This window comes from Ailuropoda melanoleuca, chromosome 9 (assembly GCF_002007445.2).
Source record: "Ailuropoda melanoleuca isolate Jingjing chromosome 9, ASM200744v2, whole genome shotgun sequence".
NCBI classification, from domain to species: domain Eukaryota; kingdom Metazoa; phylum Chordata; class Mammalia; order Carnivora; family Ursidae; genus Ailuropoda; species Ailuropoda melanoleuca.
In genome coordinates, this window is record NC_048226.1 from 102,831,957 (window position 1) to 102,850,329 (window position 18,373).

The 18,373-nt window shown below is 66.8% G+C and overlaps 1 protein-coding gene across 1 annotated transcript in view; it reads right to left on the reverse strand.

The window, feature by feature from the left end:
• Positions 1–4,061: 4,061 nt before the first annotated feature.
• The window catches only part of PLEC (plectin), a 35,475-nt gene continuing 21,163 nt past the window's right edge, over positions 4,062–18,373 (reverse strand). The window contains 10 exon segments of the mRNA XM_034668537.1: positions 4,062–10,409; positions 10,411–11,415; positions 11,517–14,103; positions 14,105–14,895; positions 15,832–15,930; positions 16,031–16,135; positions 16,274–16,357; positions 16,440–16,796; positions 16,880–17,018; positions 18,098–18,308. Of these exon segments, the coding sequence (XP_034524428.1) occupies positions 5,196–10,409; positions 10,411–11,415; positions 11,517–14,103; positions 14,105–14,895; positions 15,832–15,930; positions 16,031–16,135; positions 16,274–16,357; positions 16,440–16,796; positions 16,880–17,018; positions 18,098–18,308 (10,592 nt within the window). The 3' untranslated portion in view covers positions 4,062–5,195.

Genomic DNA, 18,373 nt, shown 5'->3' on the forward strand with positions numbered 1-18,373 from the left:
AACCAGCACCACGGGCTCTGTTTCTGGGGACCGGACCTGAGACAGGTGGTCCGGGTGTGGTCCCAGGAAGCGTGCTCTGTGGCTAGAACGCCCACTGGCCACTTGGCTGTAGGCCTCATTTCCAGCGGCAGCTGGATGATGTCAACCCTGGCATCCTCAGCGGCCGGCTGTGAACACTGGTGCGTAGGGAAGGGGGAGCAGACCGCGCAGAAGGGAGTCAGTATCGTGGCGATGTGCCGGGATGAACTGTAGCCCCCATGCGCAGGCTGAGTGCTCGTCTCAGGACCTCAGAGAGTGACCGTGCTTGGAGACGGTCTTCATGGAGATGGCGAAGGTCAAGGTCGTTGCGGGGAGGGGGCTGACGCTAGTTGACTGGCCCTTACAAGAGGAGCCCAGGACACGAACACCAACCCCCGGGGGGGGGGGGGGGGGGGGGATCGACCACATGAGGCCCCGGGGAGGAGACAGCCGTCCACACGCCAGGGGGAGGCCTCAGGAGGAGAAGCCCTGACAACAACGTGGTCACACTTCCGGCCCCAGGGCTGTGAAGAGGTAATTCTGCTGTCAAAGGCCCTGGTCCTGGTACCGACACGGCCGCCGCCACTGGCCAGCAAGGAGGAAGGGGCCCTGCAGGCCTGGTGCACCCGGGCGAGGACGGCCCCCAGCACGGTGCTGCGTCGGCAAGGGGGTTCCCGCAGCAGGGGCTCCCGAACTCTGGCACGCGGTCTCGGGCGGGGTGAAAACACGAGCTGTGGTCCCAACCCCGGAGTTTCTGATCCCAGAGGTCCAGGGTGGGGCCGGGAATTTGCATGTCGCCAGCTCCCCGGAGGCCCCGAAGGCCACACTGTGAGGAACATTACTAGCTCATTACACAGAATCCACAGAAATTTTAAGAGAAACGATACGGTTGATATTTGCCGCCCCAGTGGGAGATACAACCACTTGACCCGCTTCCCTACCTGAGCCAGTTCTCAGACCCAGAACCCATCAGCTGGAAGATCTCTTAGGTCTCCCCGAGACCCTGTGACATAGAGGCGGCAGGACCCCGAGGCCTTCTCTAAAGCTCACAGAGCCGTTGCTCTGGGCAAGCGAGCCCCAGGAAGGGACGCCGCCAGGTCAGCATCTGGGCTGATAGATAGCTGGGGGCCCAGAGCACCAGCACGGACTCCTGCTCGGGTCGGAACGTGGGGTCTGGGAACGAACGGAGTCCTAGTCTGGTCCCACTCACAGAGGGTCCAGCGCCCCCACAGAGCCACAGAGCAGACGTTCATCGGTACGTGGACGTACGCTGGCAACGGACATACGTACCCACTGGTGGGATCCTCATCTTGGTTCTTCGGGCGATAGAACAAAAACTTACTGTAGCAGGTAAGACCAAATGGGGCCCTAGACGCTCCTCCCCTCGCCAGCCAGTATAATAAATAAAAAATACTGCATCCACGTTGAAATGACAGAGATAGCAGGGGTGATGGTCTTTTCTAGAACGGATTAACAGGGCCTCTGGTAAGGGGTCTGTGGCTCTTGTCTTGGCAAAAGTTTCTGTCCCATCCTGGTAGAATTTCAGGGAGAGGGACCGTACACACGCTTTGCCCCAGACTATGACAGCTTCCCGCTCTGTCCCCATATAGACTGACCAACGCACAGAAAAACACAGCCGTCCACTAACTGACGTCACCAGGCCTAATTAGCAGGAGGTGGCGAGTATTCTGAGTGTCCTGGCAGGACACGTGTGCCACAGCATGGCCTACACCCGGGCAGATTCAGGGACTGTCACTTCGAGAAAGCTTTCGGGAGTCCAGAGGTCTGGGGCGTCCTAGGACACCCTCTCCAAGGTAAAGGACAGATTCTGAGGCTTGTTTTTCCTGGCTCTAAGGAAAAGGCACTACGCCTCGTAGGCCTCTGTCCCCTAATACACCAGGGGATGGGGCCTCGGTCCTGTTGCTGGAGGACATGGAGGCTTCTAGTCGTGAGTGGGCTCAGAGGAAAGAAGGGCAACACAGCTGGAAAGGTCCGCACCTGTGGCAGGCGGGTAAGAGTGTGACGCGGGGTCTCCAGAACTCTCGCACAGGCCCTGCGTTCCAGAGCGAGGATGGAGGGTCTCAGTGGAGACAGAGCCTCTGGCCAGGGGCAGCCGTGACCATGCACCCTGGCTTCCAGCAGGGGCCGCCGCCAGTCCTGCCGAGCCAGAAGGTGGGTGGGCTCAGCACAGGTCCAGGTGGCGTGGACCCCCGGGGCCGAGGCTCACACAGGGCCTGAGGGCTACCCGAGCGGGTGGCCCAGACTCCATCACCCACCACGGCCACACACGGCCTTGGGGAGGCTCCCAGTGGTGAGGTGACAGAGAAGCCCCATGCCTGTTCACGATGGCCCGCACCGTGCACTGGGCCCACCAGACCACAGCCCACCTCGGGAGCCATGAGGGAACCGCTTGGCCTGAGCGGCTGGCACGCTGGGTGGGAAGGAGCTGGCGGCCAGGGTGCACAGGGACTTGCGGCCAGGCGGGGTGGGGGAATGGCGTGGCAGGCTCTGAGGGGCCCAAGGGGCCGGGACAGGGGGACTGGGGGAAGGAGGTGCTGATGGGCACAGGGAGCCTGGGCTTGTGCCCCGTGCCGGTATCCACTGAGCCACCGGTGGACAGGACGACTTGGAGGGGGACACTGGCCACCAGGGCTCCCACGCAGGCTCAAGACCCAAGTGGCCCAGGTGCAGAGACAGGCTGCTTCCCCAGGCCGGCCCAGCCGCTCTGGGGTGGTACGTGATGCCTCCCGCCAGCCCCCGCTGCAGAGACCTCTGACCGACACCAGCCAGCGGCCCAGCGCGGGGCTCTTCACCTGGGACTTGGGATCCTGGGGCTTCGGTCTCCGCCTGCAGGGTGCGCGTCTGTGCGACACGGCCTCGGCGCTCACACCCCCTTCCAGCAAGGGTGTGCAGCAGGGCCCAGGACCACCCGGGACACCACCCCCTTCAGACGCGGCCAGGCTGGCCGAAGGTTAGACGCTGCCCAGGACTGCAGCCCAGGACGTGGCTGTTTCCTTGAGTCGGTGGTCCCAGGAGGCGGTCTGCCTGGGTCTGGGAACCAAGGAGTGGAAGAAGTGGCCCACCCACCACGCTCCCAGGGATCCACTGGGACGTGTGCGCTTCTCGTGCCTGCGACGGTAAGAAACGGCCAGTCCTGATGCCCAGGAGGGTCAGAGCCCAGGAACCGCCACCCGGGGCACAGCGACAAGTGTCCCACCCACTTGGGTTCACCATGGCTGCCACTTGGCCATGGCAGCTCCTTGCCGCAGGAGGCCCGCAGTCAACGGGGGCCACGGGGGTAGGGATGGCCCCGTCGTGGCATCTGGTATTTCCACGCCCTGTTGTAACCGAGGACCAGAGGCCGACAAAGACCCACTCACCAGGGGGGTGACTCTGCCCCCTGCTCTGGGCAAATCAGGCCCATGGGCGTCGGTCATGGCCTCAGGGCCAGTGGCTCAGTGGGGAGGCCCCACTTACCCCACCCTTGTATGTTTTCCCAAAAAGAACCCGGGAAGCTGGGATCCAGCAGGTGTGAGCGGCACTGCATGAACGTGGAGGGACAGGGTGGATGGACTGCAGCAGAGGCCAGCTGCTGAGGCCCACGACTGCGTCCGCCTCTGGAGCGTTACCCCTCACTAACAGGAACCGACTTGGCGGGACGGTCACACTGCTCCCTCAAATGATGGGCCCCGGGGGGCACAGCCTGTGTTAGCTGATACGAGAACATGGAGCCCCCGCCTCAGATGTAAGGGCCAGCTGTGAACGGAACCTTAGGGGCCAGGCAGAGTCGCCGGCCAGACCAGTGGCAGGGGCTGAGGGACGTCCAGGAGCAGGCCTCAGCAGGGCTGGCCTCCACCTGGCCGCTGCTCAGTCCGGCCTTCTCTTCCTGAGACACGTGGCCTCAGGCCAGCATCTCCCCGGAGGCCCTGCTTTTCTGCCCCCGCCCGGACACACTGGCCAAGCTCTGAGCCCACCGCAGTGGCCTGCACCACACCCCAACGCACACCTGACCCCAGGACAAAAAAGCAAGGTAGGCTCCACAGGAAGGTTGGAATTGCTTTTATTGGGGTGAGCACGGCAGGCCCACCCATGGTCGGGTTAGTGTTCTGCCTTCCTGGAGGCAGCTGGAAGCCTGGGTCCCACCCGCCGCCGCCGGGGTTAGTGGAACATGCAAAGCTTAGTCAGAGGGTAGAGGCGGGGGGCGGGGGCCACCACGGTGGGACAGGAGGGGCTGGCCCTGGACTGGGCGGCCTGTCCCCGAGGCCAAACAAAGGGGGCAGTCTCCCTCGAAGAGACAGGCAGGAAGCACCCAGGGTGGGGCCCCAGGAGAGCAGGGCCCTGCAGAAGCCCCAGCTGTACCCAGCCTGGCCCGGGGCCGGCGTGCCCGAGAGCTGGGCCGTGGGGAGTCTCACCAAAGGGTCTCCCTCCCACCCCAGAGCTGGGTCCTTGGGGCCTGGGGTGGGAGGGAGGACACTGAAGGCACTTACTAGGGGAGCTGAGGCTGGAAGGCGGAAGCCAGAGGCCTGGGGTCCTGGGAGAGCGTCAGGGGCTGGGGGCAGAGTCTGCAGCTTGGCAGGGGCTGGCTGGCTCTGTAGACTGGACCCTCATCTGCCCGTGGGGAAGGGGCTTCTCAGGGCAGGCTGGAAGAGATGGCCAACCCAAGGACACCCACCCCCCAGCCCTCCCCAGCAAGGCCCGCTGAGCACGGAAGTCAGTCCTGAAAACAGGAAAGAAAGCTGGTCCTGAGAGCTCTGCTTGTGACGGGGCTGACCCCCAGTGCCCCGAGCAGCTAGGACTGGTGGCTGGGTGTCAGGGAGCCCAGCAGGCAGGGCTGGGGGAACTGGGCCCAGACAAAACCCTCCCTGGAGACACAGGAGGGCTGGGCTGGGGGCCTGGCTCGGGACCCTCCAAGGCACCTGGCTGTGTGAGTGGCAGGTAGACAGGAGCAGGGAGACCTGGGGGACGAGGTGGTCCGTGGGGCTGGACTGGCCCCATCCCCCAAGACACAGGCTGTCTGGACAGCAAACAGATTTATTAATATATTAGTCTGGTTTTTTTTTTTGGTTAAACTTTAGGCACCGCTTGGGAGGAAGACACCTTTAAACACGAAAGACCCCAACGCCTGGGCGGGGAACCTGGCCGCATGCAGAGCGGGAGGGCGGGGTGCGGGCAGCGAATCAGGCCACTGCGGACTCGGGGCCCCCCAGGGAGGACGCAGGCCCTGAGGCGTAGCGGCGGCCGTAGCCTGAGGAAGAGTAGGAGGACGAAGAGAAGGTCACGGAGAAGCCGGAGCCGGTGGCGTCAAAGCTGCCTCGGCGGGAGCCGGCCCGGGAGCCCGTGCGCGAGCCAGAGCGCGAGCCGGCCGCGGAGCCGGAGCCGCTGACGCTGTAAGGACTGTAGTAGCCCTTGCTGGACTGCGCGGCGGCCTCCAGCAGCCGCAGCCCCGTGCCCTCCTCCACCATGCTGCGGTCCAGAGCGTCCTTGTACGAGATCTTGAGCTTGGTCTTGGGGCAGGTGAGGTACTTGGAGTACGCGCCGACGTCTCGCAGCTTCTGGGCGGTCCGGGCGTCCACCATGCCACGCTGCAGGGCCTCCTCCAGGGGCACGCGGCCGGGAGCGTCGGGCTCGATCAGGCCGCCTGTCAGGTACTGCACCTCCAGGAACCGCTGGCCCGCCTCGTAATAGAGCCAGCCCTTCTTCAGGGCCTGGGCGGCCGACATCTTGGTCTTGGTGCGTGGGTCCTCGAAGCCGCAGAAGGCTTTCTGAGCCAGGTTGATGCGGTCCACCATGATCTTGTCCACCAGGCCCTTGTTGACAGCGTCCGTGACGGGGAAGCGCTCGCCGGTGCTGGGGTCGATGATGCCCCCTGTGCAGGCCTGGGCCTCCAGCAGCCGCTGCCCCGTGATGTTGTCCACCAGGTTGCGGTGCATGGCCTCCGTGATGGACACCTTCTCCAGCGTCTCCGTGTCCAGGATGCCGGCCACAGGGCCGGTCTCCTCCGTGGGATCTGACCAGGAGGCCACCTGGGTCCTGGAGGCGGCAGGGCTGATGGGGTAGGACGAGGAGGACCCCACAGAGGAAGAGCGGGAGCGGAAGCCGCCGGCGTTGCCCGAGAGCATGTCTGCGAACTCCGTGATGGAGAGCGTGCCGGCGCGGTACTGGTCCAGCGCCGAGCGGTCGATCAGGTTCCTGGCGATGGCCTCGTCGATGTCGTACTGGCGGCCCGAGCGGCGGTCGATGATCATGGACTTGACCACGCCGTCCGAGGAGGAGATGGTGATCTCCTCCCACTCGCACTCTTGCTCGGACAGCTCCAGGTACGTCTGGTGGTCAATGAGGCCCTTGCGGTAGGCCTCGTACACAGACATCTCCTTGCCGGTCTCGGGGTCCACGATCACCACGCGGCGCTTGCGCACCGAGGACTTGGAGGACGTCTTCCGCTCCCTCTTCTTCTCCTTCAGCGGCAGCAGGCACAGGCCCGTCTGGGGGTCAGTGACGCAGCGCTCCATCAGCTGCAGGTACGTGAGGTTCTCCTCCGTGTTGGGGTCGAAGAAGCCCTTGGTGTCGTCGCTCGGGTCTGTCAGGATCTCGTTCATCTCCTCGTCGAAGAGGCCGCGCTTGTAGGCCACCTCCACGGGCAGCCGGTGGCTCTCCTCGGGGTCGATGATGCCGCCCGTGGCGATCTGGGCCTCCAGCAGGCGGATGCCGTGATCCTTCAGGATGAGGCCCTTCTTCATGGCCTGGAACAGGGAGATGAGCTTCCCAGAGTAGGGGTCCTTGTAGCCGATGACCGCACGCTCAGCCGACAGCAGCTTGTCCTTGAACTCGGGGCCCACTATGCCCATGCGCACGGCCTCCTCCACGGTCAGCTTGAGCCCCTTGATGGGGTCGATGACGTAGCCAGTGGCCGCCTGCGCCTCCAGGAGCTCGAAGGCCGTGCCGGGGCGGATGATGCCCTTCTTCATGGCCTGGTACACCGACAGCCGCTCCTTGGTGGCGTCCACAAAGACGCCGGCGATGCAGCTGGTGCCCTCGAGGAACTTCTGCAGGTGCTTGGTGACCTCTTCCACGGAGGTCAGGCCCTCCTGCAGCTGCAGCGCGGTGGCCTCGTCCATGACCTGCGAACGCACCAGCTCCTCCACCGTGATCTGCTTGCGCAGGCCGCGGAAGGTCAGCTTGCGGGCGTCCGAGAGGGGCAGGAGCAGCTGGCCGCTGGCCTCGTGGCGCCGGCACCTGCGGAGCAGCTGCGTGTAGCTGAGCCGCTCGTCCGTGGACGGGTCCAGGTAGCTGCGCACCTCGCTGGGCTCCGACAGCTGCTCGTACGTGTCCTTGTTGAGGTAGCCACGCTGGTAGGCCACCTCCAAGGGGAGGTGGAAGCCCAGGCGTGGGTCCACGATGCCGCCCGTGGCCAGCTGGGCGTCCAGCAGCCGCAGGGCCTCCTCCGCGGGGATCAGGTCCTTCTTCATGGCCTGGAAGAGCGAGATCGTCTGCTCCGTGTAGGGGTCGCGGTAGCCGGTCACAGCCCGCTCTGCCGACAGCAGCCGGTCGTGCAGCTCGGGGCCCACCAGGCCCTTCCGCACGGCTTCGTCCACGGTCAGCCGCTCGCCCTTCACGGGCTCCAGGAGGAAGCCCGTGGCCGCCTGTGCCTCCAGCAGGACGCGGGCCACCTCGGCACTCAGAAGCCCCTTCTTGAGGGCCTGGTAGACAGTGAGCGTCTGCCTAGAGCCCGGCAGGTAGACGCCAGCCACGCAGCCCGTGCCGTACAGGTAGCGCAAGGCCGACTCGTCCTCCAGCACCTCTCGGAGGCTCTTGGTGCCCTCCCGGAGGAGGCCGTAGGTCTCGCGGGAGATGACCCGGGCCTCGTAGAGGTCCTCGGCGGTGAGGCGGCGGCGGACGTAGTCGTAGGACGCCAGGTTCTGCCGGCGCACGATCTCGGTCTTCTCGATGATCTCGATGATGATGACGATCATACGCTCCTTGGTCACCCGGCCGGCCTGGAAGTCAGCCAGCAGCCGGGTGCGCTGCTCCTCCGGGATCAGGTCCGACTGCATCACTTCCCACAGGGACATTGTGGAGCCGCCGTGGCCGCCGCTGCCCGGGATGTCGATCTGCGTCTCCTCGAACGCCCTGCGGGTCTCCTCCTCGCTGTACACATGCGTGGTCTCCACCAGCTCCGTCTTCTCGGCCCCCTTCAGCGGCAGCAGGCGCAGCCCGGTCTCGGGGTCCTCCAAGCAGCGCTCCAGCAGCTGCAGGTAGGTGAGGTTCTCGTGCGTGTTGGGGTCGAAGAAGCCCTTGGTGTCGTCGCTCGGGTCCGCCAGGACGCGGTTCATCTCCTCGTCGAAGTAGCCGCGCTGGTAGGCCACGTCCACGGGCACGCGGTGGCTGTGCACCGGGTCGATGATGCCGCCCGTGGCGATCTGGGCCTCCAGCAGGCGGATGCCGTGGTCCCTAAGGACCAGGCCCTTCTTCATGGCCTGGAAGAGGGAGATGGTGCTACCCGAGTAGGGGTCCTTGTAGCCGGTGACGGCCTTCTCGGCCGACAGCAGCTTCTCGTGCAGCTCGGGGCCCACGACACCCGCCTTCACGGCCTCGTGGACATACAAGCGCTGGTTCCGCACAGGGTCCACCAGAAAGCCGGTGGCCGCCTGGGCCTCAAGCAGAAGAGTGGCCGTGCTGGGCCTGAGCAGGCCTCGCCTCATGGCCTCGTAGATGGTCACCTTCTCCTTGGAGTCCTCCAGGTAGATGCCAGCCAGACACCCGCTTCCCTGAAGCAGGGTGCTCACGGAGCTCAACGCCGACAGGTCCTTCACCGAGGTCTTGCCATCCTTGAGCTGCTCGAATTGGGTCCTGCTCAGGACCCCGGAGGCCAGGAGCTCGCTGGCCGGCACCGGGGCACGGAGGCCACTGAAGGACAGCCTCTCCTGCCGCACGGTCTCCACCTCTTCCACGATGGTGATGAGGATCTTGATGACCTTCTCCACGGTGACCGTGCCCGTGCGGAACTGCCGCACCAGCTCTTGCCTCTGCTCCGCCGTGAAGTACTCGGAGCTGAGGAGCTCCCACACTGTCACCGTCCTGCCCTTGAAGCTGCCCACGGGCACCTCCACGCTGGTCTTCTGAAAGGTCTCACGGGCCTGGAGCTCGGAGTAGAGCCCCTCCCGCCGGGCCTGGGCAGCCTTCTCCGAGAGCGGCAGCAGGCTCAGCCCCGTCAGCGGGTCGGGCCGGCTCTGCTGCTGGAGCTGACCGTAGGTGACAGGCTCCTGTGAACTGGGGTCGTGGTAGGTCTTGGCTTCGTCTCTGGGTGCTGACAGGGCTCGGCTGGTCTCCTCGTCCAGGTAGCCCCGGGCACAGGCAACATCCACGGGCACACGGTGGCTCTTGCTTGGGTCCACGATGCCACCTGTGGACAACTGGGCATCGAGCAAACGCAGGCCCTGTTCTCTGGGGATGAGGCCTTTCTTCAGGGCCTGGAACAGGGATACAGTCTGCCCCGAGTAGGGGTCCTTGTAGCCTGTCACAGCCTTCTCGGCCGACAGCAGCTTCTCGTGCAGCTCGGGCCCCACCAGGCCGGCACGCACCGCCTCATCCACGGTGAGCCGGGCACTCGTGGCGGGATCAATGACGTGGCCGGTGCCAGCCTGGGCCTCCAGGAGAGCCACTGCCGCCTCTACAGGCAGGAGATCTTTCTTCAGGGCCTCATAGATGCTCAGCTTCTGCCCCGCCTCCTCCAGCCACACCCCTGCAATGACGTTGGCGCCCCGCAGGGCCCGCCGCACAGCAGCCATCTCCGCCACCTCTCGTACTGAGAGCTCACCCCGCTGCAGCTGGCGGTAGAGGTTGCGGTCGATGACCCTGCTCTCCAGCAGCTCGGCAGCAGGCACCAGGGCGCGCAGGCCCTCAAAGCAGAGCTGGCCCTTTTGCTCGTGCTCTTCCACCACGGTGATGACGATCTTGATGACCTTCTCCACGGTGACCGTGCCCGTGCGGAACTGCCGCAGCAGGTCCCGCCGCTGCTCCGCCGTGAAGTACTCGGAGTTGATGAGCTCCCAGATGCTCACCGTCCTGCCCTGGAACTTGCCGAACGGTGCGGACACAGTGGCTTTCTCAAACACGTCCCGGGCCTCGGAGTCTGTGTAGACCAGCTCACCGCCCCTGGCAGCCTGATCCGTGAGCGGCAGCAGGCGCAGCCCGGTCTCGGGGTCCTCCACGCAGCGCTCCAGCAGCTGCACGTAGGTGAGGTTCTCGTGCGTGTTGGGGTCGAAGAAGCCCTTGGTGTCGTCGCTCGGGTCCGCCAGGACGCGGTTCATCTCCTCGTCGAAGTAGCCGCGCTGGTAGGCCACGTCCACGGGCACGCGGTGGCTGTGCACCGGGTCGATGATGCCGCCCGTGGCGAATCTGGGCCTCCAGCAGGCGGATGCCGTGGTCGCGGACGATGAGGTCCTTCTTCATGGCCTGGAACAGGGAGATCTGCTCCCCGGTGTAGGGGTCCTTGTAGCCGGTAACGGCGCGCTCCGCCGACAGCAGCTTGTGGTGCAACTCGGGGCCCACCACGCCTTCCTTCACGGCCTCATTGACGGTCAACCGCCGGTTCTGCACAGGGTCCAGGAGGAAGCCCGAGGCGGCCTGGGCCTCGAGCAGAATGAGCGCCGTGCCTGGGCTCAGCAGCTGCCTCTGGAGAGCCGCGTAGACACTCAGCTTCTCATTGGTGGGCTTCAGCAGCAGCCCGGCGATGCCGCTGTGGCCCTGCAGGTAACGGCGCACATCCTCCCGCTGAGAGAGCTCGGCCACTGTCGTGCGGCCCTGCGCCAGCCGCTGCAGCTCCTCTGAGCTCAGGACGCCGGCCTCCTGCAGCCGCTGGGCCGGCACCTTCCGCCGAAGGCCATCAAACGCATGCTCGGGCTCTGCCTCCGCGGCTGGGCTGTCAGGCGCGTCCCGGCCGTTGGGCAGGGCTTTGGCGGCCACGGCCTGCGAGGCGGCGATCTCCTCGGAGCGCGCCAGTGCGGCCCGGTGCTCCTCCTCCAGGCGCCGCAGCCGCTCGCGCAGCCGCTGGTTCTCTTCGGCCAGCAGCTTCTCCTGCTGCTGCCGCTGCTGCTCCAGGCGCTGCAGTTCCTCCTGCTTGCGCCTCACGCCCTCCTCGGCCTCGTGCTGGCGCTGCCGGGCCTCCTCCATGCTGGCCACCAGCTGCTGCTTCTCCTGTGCCATCTGCTGCTGCTGCCGCTGCTGCTCTTCACGCAGCTTCTGCGCCTTGGCCACCTCGTCCTGGAAGAGCTGCTCCAGCTTGGCCTTCTCCTGCTCGATGAAGTGCTCCCGCTCCAGCAGGCGGTCCTTCTCGGAGAGGAAACTCTGCTGCAGGGCCCGCGTCTCCTGCAGCAGCTGCTCATGCTGCACCACCTGCATCTGGAAAGAGGGGAGGGGACAATCAGGGACGTCGGGGGCCCGCCTGAGAGCAGGCCCCCACCCGGGGCCCACCCACTTGCGCGTGGAGGGAGGGCCGGTACCTCCTCGGACTTCTGCTGTAGCAACGCGGCCTCCTCCTTGAGCTTCTCCTTCTCGCGCTCCAGCTCAGCGATGGCCGCGCGCAGGCGCTCGGCGTCGTGGTCGCTCTGCTGCCGCTGGATCTCCAGTGTGTGCACCAGCGTCACCTTCTCCTGCGTGGCGAGCTCGGTGCGGTGCAGCTTCTCACCGATCTCCTCCGCCTGCTTGCGGAAGCGCTGGGCATCCTCCTCCGCACGGGCCTGGGCCCGGCTCATCTCGGCCACGCGGAGCTTGAGGCGCTCAGCCTCGGCGCTCATCTCCAGCTGCCGCTGCCGCTCCGCCTCCAGCGTCCGCTGGAAACCCTGTGTCTCCTGCGCCAGCTGCTGCGCCATCTGCTCCTTGTCCTCCTGCAGCTGCCGGGCCTGCTCCTGCGCCAGCTCCTTCTGCTGCTGCAGCAGCTCCGCCTCGGCCTTGAGGCGCGTGGCCTCCTGCACCGCCTGCATCTTCTCTTTGAGCATCTTCTCAGCCAGGGCCCGCTGCTGCGCCAGATCCTCCTCGGCCAGCTGCCGCAGCCGGGCCGCCTCCTGGGCTGCCACGCTCAGCCGGGCGGCCTCCTCTGCCACCTGCTTCATCTTCTCGGCCTCCTCCTGCAGGAAGCGCTGCGTGTTGTCCTTGTCTCTCAGGATGAGCGCACGGTTCTCTGCCTCGATGCGCGCCTTGAGCTTGCTCAGCTCCTCCATCTGAACGCGCACGGAGAAGAGCTCCTCCTCTACCTGGCTGCGCTGGCGGGCTGCCTCCGTCACCTCTGCCTTCAGCCGCTGCAGCTCCTCGTCCAAGATGCTTTTCTGGTGGTCCGTCTCCTCCAGCTGCAGCCGCAGCGTGGTCAGCTCCTGCTCCACCTGCGCCTTCTGCCGCAGGGTCTGCTCGGCAAACTTCTTGTGCTTTTCCATCTCGGCATCGGCCACCTGCTTCTGCTTCAGGGCAGCCTGTTCCGCCTGCGCCCGCCGCGCAGCCTCCTGCTCCGCCTCCTTGCGCAGCTTCTCGGCGGCGGCCTGCGCCTGCGCCTGGGCCTGCGCCTGCTCTTCTGCCAGCTGCTTCAGCCGCTCCGCCTCCTCCACCTGCCGCCGGGACCGCGCTGCCTCCCTCTCGGCCCGCTCCCGGGCCGCCTCCGCCTCCTCGGCAGCCCGCTGCGCGGCCTCTGCCTCACCCCGCAGCCGCTCCAGCACGCTCTGCTCCTGCTGGAGCGTCTGCTGCAGCTCCTGCTCCTTTTGCTGCACCGCGAAGGCGTGCGCCTTCTCCTCGGCCTGCAGCCGCTTCTGGGCGGCCTCCCGGGCCAGCTGCAGCTGCCGGGCCGACTCCTGCTCCGCTCGCTCGCGCAGGCGCCGCGCCTCCTCCACCTTGGCCTTGAGCCGCTCCACCTCCTCCAGCGCGGACTTGCGCTGCCGCGCGGCCTCCTCCTCAGCCGCCAGGCTCTTCTGCACGCGCTCCTCGGCCTCCCGGCGCCGCTGTTCCTCGTCAGCTGCCAGCTGCCGCTGCCGCGCAGCCTCCAACTCGGCCTGCTCCTTGCTGCGCAGTGTGTCCTCGGCGTCGCTGCGGATGCGCCCCAGCTCCAGCTCCAGCTCCGCCTTGCCAGCAGCCGCCTTCTCGAAGCTCGCCTTCAGGGCCAGGATCTCCTCCTCCACTTGCCGCCGCTGCCGCAGCGTGTCCTCCACCAGCCCCTTCTGCCGCTCCAGCTCGCTCTCAGACGCCTTACGCAGCTGCGCCAGCCGCTCCTCGATGTCCGCCTTGTGCTGGGCCGCCTGTTCCTCCAGCCGCCGCCGCTGGAAGGCCTCGTCCTCCGCCAGCCGCCGCAGGCGCTCGTTCTCCGCCTCCTTCTCCTTGAGTGCGATCTCCGCCTCGGTCTTGAGCCTCGTGGCCTCACTGATGGCGGCCAGCTTCTCGGCCAGCACCCTCTCCGCCTCTGCCCGCTGCCGAGCAGCGTCCTCCTCAGCCAGCTGCCGCTGCCGCTTGGTCTCTTCGGCCAGGGCGCGCAGGCGGGCAGCCTCCTCGGCCAGTTCGCGGAATCGGCTGGCCTCGGCCTCCAGCCTCTGCTTGGACTTCTCGCTGGTGGAGCGCGACTCCTCCTCGGCCCGCGCCTTGCTGGCCAGCAGCACCTCCATCTCGGCGCGCACCTTGGCCAGCTCCGCCTCCAGCTCCTGGCGCTTCTGCGTAGCAGCCGCCGCCTCGCGCTGCAACCGCGCCAGCTCTTCCTCCAGCAGCTGTCGCTGCTGCTCCCCCTGCTCCGTCTCCGCCCGCAGCCGGATCAGCTCCTGCTCCGCCACCAGGCGCTGCTGAGCGGTGCCCTCCGCCAGCTGCCGCTGCTTCTCCAGCTCCTGCTCGGCCAGCTCCCGCTGCCGCACGGCCTGCTCTTCCGCCTTGCCCCGGCGCCGGGCCTCGCGCTCCGCCTCCTCCTTCTGCTTCTCCGCCTCAGCCTGCGCCAGGCTTTTCTGCTGGGCCACCTCCTCTGCCTGCAGCCGCAGGCGCAGCGCCTCATTGGCCTTCAGCCGCCAGCGCTCCAGCTCCTGCTCCGCCTCCTCCCGGGCGCGCTCAGCCTCCGCCTGCTGCTGCGCCCCGCTCGGCCTCCTCGCGTAACTGCGCCACGGCCACGTGCTCTTCCTGCAGGGTGCGCTCCAGCTGCGCGGTCTTCTCCGCGAAGGAGGCGCGCTTGCTCTGCAGCTCCGCCTCCGCGCTGCGCTGCGCCGTCTCCAGGGCCACCTGCACCTGGCGCGCCCGCTCCGCCTCCGCCTGCCGCAGGCGCCGCTCCGCTTCCTCCGCCTGGAGCCGCAGCTCCTCCAGCGCCTGCAGGGCCCGCTGCTTTTCTCGGGCGGCGTCGGCCTCCGCCTTCACGCGCAGAGCCAGCTCGGCCTCCGCCTGCCGCTTGCGCTGGTTCTCATCTTGCACCTGCCGCCGCAAGCGCTCCGCCTCGTCCTGCGCCTGCCGCTTCTGTGCCTCGGCCTCTTCCGCCCGCGCACGCAGGGCCTGCAGCTCGCCCTCAGCCCCGCCCCGCTGGCGCTCGGTGGTCTCCAGCTGCAGGCGCACCACTCGAATCTCCTCCTCGATGCGCAGCCGGCTGCGTTCGGCCGCCTCCACCTGCCGGGCCTTCGCCTGGATCTCGGCCTCCGAGCTCTGCCGTAAGTGTTGCAGCTCCTCCTGAATGCTTCGCTTCTGCTGCTGTGCGTCCACCGCCGCCTCCTCCCGCCGCGCCACCTCCTCCTGCATGCGTCGCTGCAGCTCCTGTGCCTCCCGCTCTGCCTGCGCCTTCGCCTGGGCGTGGGCCTCGGCCAACTGCCGCTGCTTCTCCAGCGCGGCCTCCACCTCGGCCAGCCGCTCGCGCTCCTCTGCCCGCTGCTGCTCAGCCAGCCTCTGTGGCCGCGGCAGAGAGAGGGAGAGAACCAGAGAGAGCGGTGAGCACACAGCAGGCCGCCAGGAGCGCACATGACACGGCACCACCACAGTTCACTCCGACAGCGCGGTGCGGGGGTTGGGGGTGGGGGGTCGAGGGAGGACAGAGGTCACAGCCCGGCCGAAGGAGACAGCGTGCACCCGCCCAGGGCACTCAGGGCAGCGAGCGCAGCCTGGCCCCACCGTGCTCACCAGCCTGGGGAAGGAGGCCCAGGCGTCCTCCCCTCTTCCCGCAGACAGGCCATGGAGACAGATGGACAGGGAGAGAGAGAGAGAGAGAGCAAAGCAGGAAGTTCGCAGGGCGTGCGAGCCTCGCCCACCACACAGCCCTGCCTGAGCCCCGCTGAACACCTGCTGGCCTGGCTCTGGCCACAGGGCCCCTCTCCCCGACCTGGGCCTGTTCCTGCGGCCCGGTGGGGTGGGGTGGGGCGGGGCAGGGCAGCCGGTGTGATGCAGCAGTGCGGCCCAGAGGGACTGCAAGCCTGCAGAGAGGAGGCCGCAGGGAGGCCAGACGGCGAGTCCACCAGGAAGCAGGAGGAACAGGACAGGGAGCCACCTGGGACCCTCCCTCCCCAGCACCCATGATCTAATACTCCCCAGCTCTTCCAGAGCAAGGGGCCAAGCTGAGGCGGCATGGAATCCCAAGGAGGAACACACACGAGAACCAGGAGGACACCTGGTTGGGGGCACGTGCCAACAGAGGAGAAAAAGGAGGTGCCAGCCACCGTGGGGAGAGCAGTGCCGCGCCAGGCCAAGGTGGGGCAGGCCGTGCTGCAGGGCAGGGTGCTGACGGCACCAGGCAGGAGGGGAGTGGTCTCAGCCAGGCTCCCAGGGGCGGCATCTCGGCAGGGGTGGGGGGGGGCAGGAGGACGGCGCTTCACCCCCAGCAGGCCATACCTCCTCCTCCTCCATGCGCCGCAGGGTGTCGCTGATGAACTTGACGTACTGACTTGTGAGTGTGGTCAGCTCGCTGTACCTCGTGCGCAGGTCCACGTACTGCAGGGGCGGGATGGAGGGGGCAGCCAGGGTCAGGCCTGCTTTGAGCCTCAGGGCCCATGCAGCCCACCAGCCCCACCAGCCCCACCCCTGGCCCTACCTCCTGGATGATGCTCTCAGACCCAGACTGGACCTTGGGCTTCTTGGCCGGGGAGGCCACTGGCTCCAGCTGTGCCTTGTATGTGACCAGCTGGAGCTCGTAATCCTGTGAAGACACAGGAGTCAGCCAGCAGCGTCCCGCTCCCCTCACCCTGCGCCTGAGCGCGCCCGAGGCTTTCACCCGTGTGGCCCGGGCTCGGGGGCCAGGACTCCACGAGGGTGGCCGGACGCCAGAAAGCCTCACCTTGATGGCGTTGATGTACTGTTTCGCCAGCCGCTGGCACTCCTCCACCTTCTCCCCGTGCCGCTCGATTTCCTCCAGCAGGGCCTGGGAGGGGAGGGGGGTCAGCGGGTACAGGGCGCACTCCCCCTCCCCGCCCCACTCCCACCCAGGCCCGGCCCGCACCCACCTTCTCCTGCCGCAGCTGCTCCCTCACCGCCTGGCTGTCGGCCAGAGGCACGGCCTGGATCTGCTCCTGCCGCTGCTTGGCGTCCTGCAGCCAGGCGTCCAGCGGGTCTGCGCTCTCACGGTAGTAACGAAGCTGGCGGCCCAGCTGTTCGAGCTCACGCTGCCTCACGTCGGTCTGGGCCAGCACAGCCTGCCAGCGCTCCAGGAGTGGGGCAACCCGCTCGCGCCAGCGTTCCACCTCCACGTCCCGCTCGCCATGCTGCCGCTGCAGCCGCTCACCCACCTCCTGAGCCCCCCGCAACTCGTCCCTCAGGGCGTCAAACACTGGTTGCTGTGCTTCCGCTTGGACCCGCAGCTTCTGCAGAGACAAGTGCGGTCTCAGCCCCAGGGCTCTGCCTCCGGCCCCCAGAGCCCCCTGCCCTCACGGCGAGGCCCAGGCACCTTCAGCGCAGCCTTGGTGGCGTCAAGCTCTGGGAGGGTGGCAGGCACGGCCTGGGCCTCCTTGAGCTGGTCCTCATGGGCCTTGAGCACTTCCTCCGCCCCCTGTGTGCTTCGGATCACCAGGCTGATGGTCTTGAGCCTGGAGGGAGAACGGGACTCAGCACGGGAGGGGGTGGGGGTACCAAGTCCCATGCAAGGAACCAGAACCCTGGTGGTCAGCCGATCCCTGTGGTCACAGGCGTCAGGGAGAAGAACAGAGGCCTCGGGGAGAGGGTGGTTGGGGACCTCTGGGACCCAGAGACACTTCAGCTCTGGACTGAGTCCTGGAGACAGTTGTGCAGTCCCGAGAAACAGCAGAAGAGACCCCCAGTGTGCCAGCCCTGGAGCCTGGGAGAAACTCCCAGCCTTCCAGGCCCAAGACTGGGTAAGGGCTGACACCATGTACCAGACATGACATTCCTCACATATCTGCCTTCATGAAGAAAGAATGGCAAACAGCCAGACGTGTTGTTTACGTCGTAGACATTACAGAAGGACCACGTCCGTCAGTCAGTGACAACCCTGGGGGAAGGGGGTGGAGAATGGCGCACCATCCTTCCAAAAGAGAGTCTGCACCACGTGAACGTACGTGCTGGAATGTACATGCTGTGGGTGCGTGGCAAGGGTCTGGCAGAGGAAGGGGCCTGGGAAGGGCTGCATTTCCCCAAAGACACGGGAGCAAGCACAGACTGGGGGGGGGGTGGACTGCAGGCCCCCCCAAAAAGACCTCAGCCTCAAGCCGGTTCACCCCTGCCCTACCACCTGCCTCCCCTCTGCAGCTCCTCAGCTTCACCCCCACCAAGAGCCTCCCAACCGTGGCCAAGCCCCTCGTCTGAACCTTCCTGGCCATGGGCCCCCTTCCTTCTGGTGTTCCTCACCCAGCCCCTCCTTGGTCTCCTCTGCCTGCCCGCACACCCCAGGCCCCGATGCCCCACCATCCCACACCTCGGTGAGCTACACCGAACCCCTCTCCCCACATCTGGTCACCAGGAAGGCCCACCTTCACGGCACATCAGGGCTGACCCCTCCGGCCACACCCACCTCTTGGCCAGAGCCCTCAGCAGACCCGTCTTCACGGCCCCCATCGGCCCGTCCTCTGCCAGCACACAGCGGTCAGGCCCCCTCTGCTCAGAGCCCTCCCACTGCCGCAGCTCCCAGGCCACCCGCAGGCTCACTCACTTCTCCAGGTAGATGGCAGACAGGCTGCGGACCTGCTCCAGTTTGCCCAGGGTCAGCTCCAGCTCTGAGCGCAGAGTGGGGGCAGCGGGTGACGGCTCGGGCAGGGCCAGGACCTTCTCGGCCTCGGCAGAGAGCCGGGCAACACCCTTGCCCAGCCCCTCCACCTCAGCTTGCGCTTTCTGAGAAGAAAGCAAGGACAGGAGGCGCTGACCTCAGGAGCCCCACCCCCAGCACCCGGGGAGGGGCTGGGGAGGGCAGGGAGGGGCTGGGGAGGGC